The sequence below is a fragment of the Macrotis lagotis genome, chromosome 4 (assembly GCF_037893015.1).
Source record: "Macrotis lagotis isolate mMagLag1 chromosome 4, bilby.v1.9.chrom.fasta, whole genome shotgun sequence".
NCBI classification, from domain to species: Eukaryota; Metazoa; Chordata; class Mammalia; order Peramelemorphia; family Peramelidae; genus Macrotis; species Macrotis lagotis.
Genome location: NC_133661.1, coordinates 114,150,756 through 114,163,421, shown reverse-complemented (window position 1 = coordinate 114,163,421; position 12,666 = coordinate 114,150,756). Strand labels below are relative to the sequence as shown.

The 12,666-nt window shown below is 37.8% G+C and overlaps 1 protein-coding gene across 18 annotated transcripts in view; it reads left to right on the top strand.

The window, feature by feature from the left end:
* Positions 1-12,666, top strand: part of BTRC (beta-transducin repeat containing E3 ubiquitin protein ligase) — a 220,775-nt gene that overhangs the window by 196,010 nt on the left and 12,099 nt on the right. For 15 of the 18 annotated variants that reach the window (XM_074233875.1, XM_074233878.1, XM_074233879.1 and 12 more), the window contains 3 exons: positions 438-516; positions 4,042-4,234; positions 10,706-12,007. In XM_074233875.1, the coding sequence (XP_074089976.1) occupies positions 438-516; positions 4,042-4,203 (241 nt within the window). In that variant the 3' untranslated portion in view covers positions 4,204-4,234; positions 10,706-12,007. Of the gene's footprint in view, positions 1-437; positions 517-4,041; positions 4,235-10,705; positions 12,008-12,666 lie in introns of those variants that run through there. The other 3 variants (XR_012477908.1, XR_012477906.1, XR_012477907.1) reach the window with 3 other exon arrangements.

Here is a 12,666-nt window from a genome sequence, read left to right as displayed (position 1 = left end):
TTCCCCAGCACATAGAATTAATGCTGTTCTATGAATCAGTTAGCAAAGAAAAAAACGAAAAATGGAAATTCCTGGGTTCCAATTAAGCTCTTGTATCATCAGTTGCCTGATGTCAAATATCTCTTTTTTTACCCTTTCCAAGGTTGGTGTAAGCTTTCCATCTTTCCATGTCCTATTTAGGGAAGCTCACCTGTTTCTCATTTTTATGTTAACCACATACTTTTTCCCCATTATACTCTACCCAAGAGTGAATACGAAAGCCACATCTTGAGAATAGAAAGGTTTATATGTATTCCCACAAGTTAAATTTATCATTTAAACTCTGTTCAGTATAAATGTTTGTATATATGAATATCTGCTGTTCCTCTTCCCTGTTCCTTAAATTTTGTTTTTAACAAAAGATTTTTTTGTGGTTGTTACCTTTTTTTGATCCATAGGAAGATTAAAGTATGGGATCTTGTAGCTGCTCTCGACCCCCGTGCTCCTGCAGGAACACTCTGTCTGCGGACCCTGGTGGTAAGAGCTTCATTTGGAGTCAAGAATTAGGAAACAAGTTAGAAATGGGAATGTTCATCTACTGGGTTGGATTTGATAGCTAGAACCTCATAAAACCTAGGACCAAATAAGAAGAAAGCATCTACATGACAAAATATTTTTATGTAGTGCCTTTCATCTAAAAGTGCATGGAGTGGAATGTGGCAGCTGTTTAACAGCTGCACAGCAACTACACACAACAGTCTTAATACAGGAAGTGAATAAGGATGTTGTAGCCCCTAGAAACTACAGGGAGTACTTAGGGAAAGAGAATATAATTACCCAAGTTGGAGATGTTCAGTTCGGGAGGACCAGCACACCTGCTCCAATCCAAACTACCATGGGAATTGAAATGACCTCCTTCCCCAGGCTCCCTCACATAAACAGCACTGGTCATCCCTCCTTGGTTATACATGATGCCCCTGGCAACAAGATTCCCTCATTTCAAATCCCTTCCTCCCAGTTCATAGCATTGCATTTGGGGGGTTTGAAAAGCACTGACTGAGAAGGAATCACCTTTCAAAATCACTCACTTTACATTTTATTTTTGGCAGGTGCTTGTATTAGAAAAATATTAGTGACTTTAGGTTGAATGCTTCTCCTCTTAGGCTGAGAAAACTGATCAGGAAGTCAAGACTAATACTTTTGAAAACTTTGCAGATTTTGGCATTCTGAGTTCTGATTGAATGCTTTGTCTCAGAACCTGCCTTTTTAGGGTGTTTAGAGTCCATTCAGTCCATTCTCTCCATATCAGCTATGTATCACTTGAGTGCATATGTGTGTATTTTTCACTCATGCCCTGTAAACTTACCTTCTCAGTGGTAAACTTAGTTTTCAGGAAAACTTGAGTTTAAGGCCTGCCTCAAACACTTGTGAGCCATAAGACCTTGGGCAAGTCACTGGTCCTTTCTGTGTCTTGGTTTCTTCATAAAATGAAAGGGTTAGACTCAATGTTAGCTGAGGCTTCTTCCAACTCTAAAATCTGTTATCCTGTGGTTTTATTATATGCATGTTATTTTGGCATTATTCAACAAAAACTTCCCTCTAAATTATTCCTGTGTTTTAGCCTTTATAAATTAAATTTATTTCTGTCATCTCATGTTAACAGGGCTTAACCATTTAACATTCAGCAATATCTTATTTTTAAAAAATAAAAGAGGAAGGGACAGCTAGATGGCACAGTGGATAGAAAACTAACTCTGGAGTCAGGAGGAACTGAGTTCAATTGGCCTTGGACACTTAATACTTACTTAGCTGTGTGACCATAGGCAAGTCACTTAACCCCACTGCCTTGCAACAAAACAGGAACTTCACACACACACACACACACACACACACACACACACTAGAAGGCAACCAAATGACTTTTCAAATAATTGCTCCTTGATGATGTTCTATTAAGATTGTAGGTAGATACTTAAAGGTTTACATTGGTTTAGTGGACTGTGAATTCTAGGAAAGCATAGTAATCCATTTGCTTCAAGAAATATACTGGGGGCAGCTAGGTGGCACAGGGAATAGAGCACTGGCCCTGGAGTCAGGAGGACCTGAGTTCAAATCCAGTCTTAGACACTTAATAATTACCTAGCTGTGTGACCTTGGACAAGTCACTTAACCCCATTGCCTCGCCAAAAACAAAAAAAAAGAAATACACATTGGATCTATATTTTTAAATCTCTTACTTTCCTTAGAAAACAAAGGTCCACAGTAAAGATACAAATGAGATCTATGTCCCATATTATAATGTATATATCTCCTGGACTAGGCAGACCAAAGAGGAGGAAAAAAGAAGAGTGTGTAAGTTGAAATGAGAAAGTATTCTCACAGATAGTAATAGGGTTCATATCAGTGCAAAAAGGAGATAAAAGCTTGTTTGTATCTATCTGTTTGATAAAAATTCTTTATAAATATAATCATGATGTCCTAGAAAAGAAATAAAATTTTCAAGACTTTCAGGACTGTAGCAGCCTCTAGTGTCCTAGCCCAAGATACCATCTTGTTCTTTTTCTTGGCCATAACTTAAAAACCATTCAAGAACCAGGAGGGTCATAGTACATTTAATGAACAAAGTAAAGTAGTTAAAAAAAAAAGTAGTTATCTAATGGGTTTCAGTTTGAACTCTTGAGTAAGAGAAGTTGTGGATTAGTAGTATGAAGGTCAAATAGTTCTCTTTGCTCTACTCAAACCTCAAAAAGAGGAGAAGGAAGAAAGATTCTGTGAAGGCAAGTTTCCAGCTCCTCTGGGGATTTACTTTTCTATATTGGTTTCAAGAACTGTTTTGTGACAGAGTAGTTTCACTGGCCTGTTAAAATGCAGACATTAAAGGAATCCTGTCAGTGGTGACTTTTTGAAGTCACTGAACAAAACTGACCTGAAGAACTTTATTGTCATTTTAAGAACAATGTAAGTATACAGTGAAAAGGTAGGAGGAGGAAACTAGGCACACAAAAAAATAGCTTTTTTAAATATTCCAGCCCTAATAGCAATGATGGAATAGAACAGAATATAATTTTCAGAATTGTTGATAGCTCTAGCTTAAGGGCAACCTTCAATCCATTTATCCTTCTTCTTTGTTTCACTTAGCCTCCAGAATCAAACCCAGCTCATGCTGAAGATAAGGAAACCTCCTACTGTTTGTGTTCAATTTTCAAACAGTAGGAGCAAGTCCACAGATAACAAATGCTCTCTGCAGGCCAGTTTCCTTTTATGTTTTACCCTCTCCGGTCAGAAAAGTCACTCCACAAGCTTATAGCAACTTCCGAAGCTGAAATAGAATAATACAGTTTTCCATAGAGTCCATGGAGAAGTCTTTTTTTTTAATCCCCTTTTTTGATACCATAAGTCAACCTCCAGCTCTTAGTATTTATAAGTGATACTTTCAACATGTACAATGGGGGAGAGGAAGCAAAGTTGTAGAAGTGCTGAGCTCTATTTCAGTTCACACATGGTATTAAATTCATAGTTGAATAAAGCTATAATAAACCTATTTGTAAGAAGGAAGGAAGGAAGAGGCATTAGGGGAGGACATGTACTATATTTTATCTAAATTTTATATTTCCCATAATAACTAAAATCTAGTGTTCTCTACTCAGTGTATACTTAATGTTTATTGAATTGAAAATGGATGAGAGAATGTTTTTATTGTTTGAATTCTAGAATATCATTCTGATCTAGATTTATTGTTGCCAAATCTTCATACAGTTTTCACCTGCCTTGAATCCTACTTAAATCCATTTTTGTGCATGTCTTTAGAATAGTTAGTGAAGAATCATTCTTGGTAGCTGACTTTGAACATGCTAAAGCATTTCTACCCCATTTACCCCATTATTAGTCATGACCAGTTCAAGCATTTTTCTCTTTCTTGGTTATTCTCCATTGCTACTTGTCCAAAAAGGATCAGAAAGCATCCTGTTGAAAAAAAATAAGAGAAGTCTGCTGCCTGGATCCCTGAAGAAATTCTACTGGTAGGCTATTAAAACAATGTAGACTTTCTTTTTGCCTGTTTAGGAGCATTCGGGAAGAGTTTTCCGACTCCAGTTTGATGAATTCCAGATCGTCAGTAGTTCACATGATGACACAATCCTCATTTGGGACTTCCTAAATGACCCAGCTGCCCCAGCTGAACCACCTCGATCCCCTTCTCGCACATACACCTACGTCTCCAGATAAATAATCATACATTGACCTCACATTTGCACAGGTAGGAAAAATAATTGGTGTCTGTTAATTGGGGAAGCACACAACTTTTTCCTGAACAGCAGATTTGGGACTGCCTTAGCCACTAATACCTTTGGGTAATGTAATTTTTGTTACTGATGATTCTGGAGGAACCTTTTCTTTTCCCTGAAATAAGTTTATTTTGTTTTGTATCCTGGATAGGGTTTGGGATACGTTCTGATGTCAAAACTCCACTTTGTGGTGGAGTAGATAAGCTTAAAATGATTTTCAGATGACTAGAGTAAGAAGTTTATGGCTGTGGGCACATGTAATAATGTTTTGAAGTACAAAGAAAAACATAGAGGGATATGGGATAATGATTCTTTCTCTTTTACTCCACTAATTTTGATTTGCTCCATATTGTAAATCATTAGTAATTTTAGGAAAACTATCTTTACCCTGACCAAATGATTTGGAAGTCTAGGGGAAATGTGCTGGTTTCAGACCAAATAGAAGTTAGTAATATCTGGTTCGAGTTCCACTACTAATGAACTTTGTGACCTTGAGAATCTTTTTAGTCCCTATAGGCTTCAAGATGCAAGTCTATACCTCATTGGGTTCTAAAAAGAAAAGAAAATTTTGATTTTGAAATACCTTGGAAACTAAAAGACCCAAGGTATTAACTTTGACTCTTTTTTGTAAAACTACACATTTTGACAATAAGAAGTCTTTGTTTTGTTTTGTTTTTTAGTTTTTGCAAGGCAGTGGGGTTAAGTGGTTTGCCCAAGGCCACACAGCTAGGTAATTATTAAGTGTCTGAGGCTGGATTTGAACTCAGGTACTCCTGACTCCAGGGCCAGTGCTCTATCCACCTAGCTGCCCCAATAAGAAGTCTTTAAAGTAAATACATATCATGGGTTGCAGAGATATAACTCCCTTGAAATTTTGACCTGAATAGTCTAGTCATGTTTATTTGGTTCCCACTATCTACAAAAGTGACTGGGAAAAGTTAAGACCTATTATCAGTCATTTCCAACTTCTCTCTTAGGCATGAAGACTCTCAATATTACTATAGATCCAGATCTTCTCTGATCCCGATGAGTTCATTCAAATATTTGAGATTGTCCTGTATCTTAAATAGTACTGCCTTCTGAATAAATGATAAAAATGCCATAGAACTCACCAGTCACTTCAGTTATCCAAAAGTATCCTCAACCTCCTAAACTCCTGTGTCCTAGTACTCTACATTTACCTCATCTAGTGGAAGGTTACATCCACTTCAAAATTCTTTTATCACATCATAATTTATTACTTCATCACTCTTTATTCTTCTCCCTCAATCCAACCTCTGATTTCTCCATTTCTGAGTACTCTCCCAGACCATCACCCCCATCTAAACTTAGTTCTTTTGCTTCACAAACTCAGCCAGAGCAATCTGCAAGAGTACAGGTACCAGATTAGAATATCACTGAGAAATGTTTAACAAAATAAATAAAAGGCAATTAAACGCAGATAAAGTTAATTTGGGGTTTTCTAAGTTTGTAGCCTAAAGGGATTTTTTTTCTATTTGATACCACTGTTATAGTTAATCACTTTGCTTCTATACTGTGGTCTACCTCTTAATCTCTTGCCTTCCTGTCCTATCATTACCCACACCTTGCCAAACCCTAACCCTGGATTAATCAGATAATCTTTTTTTCCATTCCTTCTGGTGCTCCTCTGGAACTAAAGGAACTCATACAGCCAAACCAAGGCCAATATAAGTTTGTTATCTAATATCACTTGGGTCCCTCACCACAACAAGACAGTCATTTTTACACCTCTTTTGTACTCTCCCAGAGACTATTCTAAACCTTTGCTTCTCTCCTCAAGCTTCCCAAACCATGCCCTCAAATGTCCCTTCACAGTTCAGGGACTCTTACTTATACCTTAATAAGAAAGTAAAGATGATTCACCATTAACTTTCTCATCTCTCCTTCCTTCTTTACATTTTAAAACCCATTGTTAGTCTCCCTCATTCATTCTACCTTTACTCTTTCCCCTATTGAAGAAGAGAACCTTTTCTCCAAAGTCATCCCTTCAACATATACCCTTGATCTCACTTTTTCTATTATATCCACTCCTCAGTCATTGCTCTTTTTATCTAATTTTGTCTCTCCCTATACACTAGTTTTCTTTTACTTCATACAAACACATTCAAATCTTGAAAAGACATCATAAACTCCACCATCTCAAACTATCTTCCTTTATCTCTCCTTGCTTTCACAACAAAACTCCTAGAAAAAGTAGCCTACCTATTGTCTTTACTTCCCCTTATGTCACAAATTTCTCAACCCTTTGCAGTTTTAACTTCTAAAATAAATATTAGGGGTAGCTAGGTGGCTCAGTGGATAGAGCACCAACCCTGGAGTCAGGAGGACCTGAGTTCAAATCTGGTCTCAGACACTTAATAATTACCTAACCATGTGGCCTTGGGCAAGCCACTTAACCCCATTTGCCTTGCAAAAACCTAAAAAAAAATTGCCTAGCTGTGTGACCTTGGGAAAGTCACTCTTAACCCCATTACCTTAAATAACTAAAATAGAATATTTTTGGACAAAATCAATGTGAGAATTTGTTATCCTTCACTAGACATCTTTACTATTTTGTTTGTCATTGAGTAAATTGTCCTTCTGGTTCTGTTCACTTCATTCTGTATCAGTCCATACAAGTCTTCTCAGATTTTTCTGAAACTCTCCTCTTCATCATTTATTATAACACTTCTAGTATTTCATCACATTCATATACCATAACTTATTCAGCCATCCTCAACTTGATAGACATCCTTTGTTTCCAATTTGTTGCCTCCTCAAAAATATTTTTATACATCCTTAATTTTGTTTTGCCTTGGACTAATCCCTCCCTTAATTTGCCCTCCCTCTGATTCTCCCTTCTTACTTCTCACTTGCCCTTCTATTTTGAGTTGAGTGAAATATATTTCTGTACTTAGCTCTATTTCTACATGTATATGTATGTTCATAATCAGTTTAGGGGTTTTTTTGAAAGTGAACAGATTATCCTTATTAATCTCTTACTATTGTTTGTGTTTACCTTTTTTATGTACCTCTTAACTTCTGTGTTTGAATTTCAAAGTTTATACTCTGCTCTGGTTTTCTATAAGGATTATTTGGTGGTCTTCTATTTCATTAAAGATCCATTTTTCCACTACAGCATTATTCTCAAGATTTTCAGGTTAAGTTTTGCTTGGCTACTTTCACACATACTTTTGTTTTCTGGAATAGTATATTCTAAGCTTTCAATTCTTTTATGGTGATAGCTGCTTAAAGTACATGTGATCCTGACTGTGACTCCTCCATACTTCAGTTCTTTCCTTCTGGATGCTGTAGAATTTTCTTTCACTTGAAATTTCCAGATTTGAGCTATAACATTTCCAGTTCTTGTTTGGCAGTTCTTTCAGGAGGTTTCTGCTAGCTTCCTTCTAGTTATACTGTGCTCCTTATCAGGAGTTTGTAATTGTTATGCCAAGTTGCTAATTACCCTTCCAATTTCTTCCATAGCTCTCACTTCTTTTCTTTAATTTCATTTATAAAAACATAACTTTATAACTTTTTGTTTTAACTCTTTTTTCATTTCTTTTTAACATTCTGATTGAATTTGTATTCAAATTATGCTCAAAGGAAAACTTAAAGGCTTTGTTTATAATCATTCCATGGGAGTTTGTGTCCTGAGCATCCCATTCTTTCAGTCTACTTCCTGACTTAAGATTTAGTTAGGATCAGACCCTATATACTTCTGGAGGGAAGGACTAGACCTGTTACTGCTTTCTGGAGATATTGAGTAATGTGTTATTCCAGAATCTTAGGGACAGCTCAAGTTGGGAACCTACAAGTTTCAGTACTCCGCAAAGTGCTCTGATCCAGGGCAGAGTTAGTTGCCTTCTGGTGTGAGCTCTACAAGTTCCTGATCTGGGTTCATATCTGAACAAGAATAGACTACTGCCAGCCTAACCTCAGACCCCATAATAGCCAGCTGGGAATCTCTGCTGGTTCAATGAGAGAGACCTTTAGACCTGCCTTTAGTCTGGAATTCCTGTCCTAGCTATTTCTCTGCAGTTCTGAGTTTGTTTGATTCATAGATTTCACACAGTTCTTATCTTTTCATCAGAATTGCTTGGTATCCTCTACCTCTTTAAAGGTTCTCTTCCCCCCCGCCCCCATATAGTCAAGTTATAAGTTTATGGCTTCTTTGGAATGTTGTATTTCAAGTTCTCATATCATTTATAGTAGCTAGTACTGTCATCCTGATTGTGGTTCCTTAGTATTTTAAATCTTTCTTTCTGATGGCTTCCAGTATCATGTGATCTCTAATTTTGGCATGACATTTCTGGGACTTTTCCTTTTGTGATTACTTTCAGGAGGTTGTGGGTTGATTCTTTTTTTTTATTCTTTTTTTAGGTTTTTGCAAGGCAAATGGGGTTAAGTGGCTTGCCCAAGGCCACACGGCTAGGTAATTATTAAGTGTCTGAGACCAGATTTGAACCCAGGTACTCCTGACTCCAAGGCTGGTGCTTTATCCACTACACCACCTAGCCACCCCTAGGGTTGATTCTTGATAGCTTTACTTTGCCCTCTGCTTCTAATAGGTTTGGACAATTTTCAATAAATCAATCAATAAACATTTATTAAGCACTAGGTACTTCACTGAGCACGGGATATACAGAAAGGGGCAAAAGACAGTCCTTGTCCTACACATACATACAAACAAATATATACAAGCCAGTAGCGTTATTAACAGAGGGCTGGCACTAGAATAGAGTGGGACTGGGGACTGGGGATGGCTTCCTTTAAAGGGTAGGTTTTAGTTGGGATCATTTTCAGATTGGGGCAGAGCTAGAGAGAAGACCTGAAATCTAGGGATGAAGTATCTTGTTCATAGAGTAGCAGGAAGCCAACACCACTGCACAAAGTTCATGTGATGAGCACAAGAAAGCTAGAAAGGTAGGAGGGGGCTAAGTCATGAAAGACTTTGAAAAAGATAAAAAATTACCTAGCCGTGTGGCTTTTGGGCAAGCCACTTAACCCCATTTGCCTTGCAAAAACCTTTAAAAAAAAAAAAAAGAAAATAAATAGAAGGTCAGAAGCGGTTGTAAGAGGTTCAGAAATGAGTGAGAGGAGAGAAAATGGAGGCCCCTGTTGTAGAATGGCTTTTTGAGGAGTTGACCTACAAATGCTAGAAGAGATATAGGACAATAATTAGCAGGGATGGAAGGATCAAGTGAGGGATTTTTTTGAAGATAGGACAGACATGAGCATGTTTGTAGACAGTAGAAAATGAGCCAGTGAAAATAAGTGAAAGATAACATGGAAATAATATGGAAATATGTTTTACTTGATGTCAAACAACTTGTGTTCTCAATGAGAGGGGAGGGAAAAAAAGAGATTTTGGAATTCAGAACTTTTGTAAATGAATTTTAAGATTTGTTTTTACATGTAGTTGAGGGAAACAAAATACTAAATAGAATTTTTTTTAAAAGAAAAGTGAGTGGGATGACAGGGGACAAGTCTCTTGGAGGAGATAAGATGAAATAAAATTGCTTAAAAAGATAGAGGTTTTAGTCTTTTAAAAATTAAAGCCATTTCATCATGAGAATGGCAAAAGACATTTGAGTGATAGGAGTTGAAAAAGAGAGGAGAGGGAATCATTGTAGACTGGAGAAGAGATGAGAGTTTGGAAGAGCCACTGTGGAGAGTTTTAATAGAATTTCCTAGCAGCAGTGAGGACCCATTTCATGTTTAGTAGACCCAGTCAGAACAGTTGCATGATTTTTTCCATCTTTGTACTGCAGCACATATTTTAGGAGCAAAAGTGGCAAATGCTGGAAGTGATCTAAGGCTAAGACTTGGCAGGGTTAATTGAAGCTAACTTTGCTAGTAGTCCCCTTTTCCTATTGACCTTGGTTTTTTGGCTGACCTCTTGTGCAATTCTGGAACAGGAGTAGTCACTTACTATGATTTCTTACTGGATTTGTTTTCCATTATTCAGTCTGGTGCACACTTCACAGTTTTACTGAAATAAAGATGTGGGAGTTGATCAATTCGCCTCCCATTCAGGTAGACATCTTGACTGGAAGTCCTTGTGTGGAATTTTGTATTGTCTAGTACAGTACCTTATTATATGTGGTAGGTCCTAAATAAATTTTGAATAAGTAAAAGATCCATTGACCAGGATCAGCTTTTATTGTTACTAAGTGCTTTACCCTAGACTAGACTGGTGCTAGATGTCACTAGATAGTCCAAACAACAGCAGTATTATCAAATGCCAGACCTTATAGATATATATATATTTTTTTAAAGTAGTCTGTCTTACCTATGACTACAGTAGCTCATTAGAAGTGTAAAATTAGAAGAGCTCTTGGGATCTCCACCCCAAGTGGAAGCTAAATCAATGTCTGTTGACTCTTGTATTTGATGAAGACGTTGGAAAACGGAACTGACTCTTTCCTTTCCTTTTATAGGACTCTTTAAAGTTGCAGTATTTAATGTATCTGCCAATGCCAGGACAAGACAACAAAAACAACTATCCAGTTACCTAGGACTAGCTGAGAAGTGGGGCTTTCAGACTCATGTTTGAACAGAGTTGGCCTGCAGTCGACCCAGGATGGTCTGCTCAGCACAGCTGACTGCTAAAGTGCTGCTATCAGAAGATGTCTTTTATCTTTGGTGAATGATTGGAACTTTTAAACCTCAGCCCTTCCCTGTTCCTTTTTCCTTTTCCCACTGCACCTGTTTTCCCCCCCTCTTTGGTTGCAGGCACAGATGACCTATAAATATATTTAGTGTTTTGCCAAAATCTCTGTTGCTTTGCTGTTAAGCAGAAGAACCAGTTCCCCACCTCACCCCCCCAACCCCCACAAGAGAGCCCCTTCTTAGGTACAGAAGGCTGCTACTTTGAGCTAGATAGATAGCTCAGCACCCTCTGTAGACTTTTGAGCTTTGGGAGCATCAGAACCTGCCTGAGAACCACCATTAATGAAGAAGAGGCAAAAGTTTCCTAATGCCTTCTGGGGCTGTCCTGAGTGAAAGGGTTGTGTGTGTATGTATGTGTGGCATTTTTATGGTTTGTCACCACTGGTATATCTGGGACATTGATTCAGGATCTCTGTTTCCTCCTTTCTCTCACTTTCTTTCTCTCCTCCCTCTTCCCAGTTCTCCAGCCACTTAGAAAGAAGATATATGAATGTCCTCAGCATGCTTGAGGTAGATCAACTAGAAGATACCACACTTGAAAGGGTTAAAAATTATTCAGATAAAGTATCCAAGCCAAGATTTTGCTTCAAATTATCCTAGTAGGTGAGTCTTTAGTGGATACTGAGCTTAAAAAGTGGTATATAGGAACTAGCACTCCTTGCTCTTCCCTCACCCAAAAAAACAGGAATATGCCAGTCCCTTCTTGTCTGCCTTTTTTTTCCTGGACACAGCAGTCTCCCTGATTCCATGTAGAGCATTGGAAGAAGGAACTGATTACATTTCCTCTCATTAACAATTAGATGTGTAATAAAAGCAATTGTACTTCATCTTAAATCCCTCAGACTACAAAAAAGGTTTAGAGTGACCAGGGCCGATCCCTTGGGTGCAGTCAACATAACAGCTTACTTCTGCTCATATCAGGATGCTGAGCATTCAAGTGCTAACATCTTTCCTGCAATTGTGAACCAAATAGTTGAAGAAATAGTCAAGAGTGAAAAGATGATCAAGATTGCTTTGGGGCTAGTAAATACCATTCCCCCCCCCAATAAAATCTAATCACTTTAACTTTGTATTGCAGAATCTGCCTGTGCTCTTTTCTAAACTATGTACTTACACATAGAGTTGAGTTGCTTTCAAAGAAGTATCAGGTTGAAATTTAGAAAACAAATTTCAAGTCATTGAGGAAATTGGGATTATGCCCACCAATTCTTCCTTGTTTTCCTTTCCTTTCCTTCCCTACCTCTAACCCATGCAGATTTCTCAGGCAACTAGTTGGTAATGTAAATGGATGATTCTCCTTACTATCCAGATTAAATAGCTGCCTAGAAAGCAACTATGTTGGGTGACACCCAGGGACCATGTCTCATGTTACCCTCCACAGTATTAGTGCAGACACTGGGGATCACAAAAATTTACATGCTCCCAGACCCCATAACATGGAATGTATGTTCTTGCATGAACCATTAAAATGAGTTAAGAGCAAGCAGGACAGCCAAGGCCCTACCATCATATATGTCCTTTCTCAAGTTTCTCATGGAAGCTTAGCAGTCAAATCCATCATTTTTGTTTCTAATTATAGCTGATTGAACAAAACAACTTCTCAAGCATCACTGATAGCCTGAAAGTCAGACAGAATTAGGAGGCTATTCCAGGTCTCATAGAACCACACTTCAGTTCAACAGGAGGGCATCTAGCATAGCCTCTGGCAATGTGTTCAAACCATGGACAG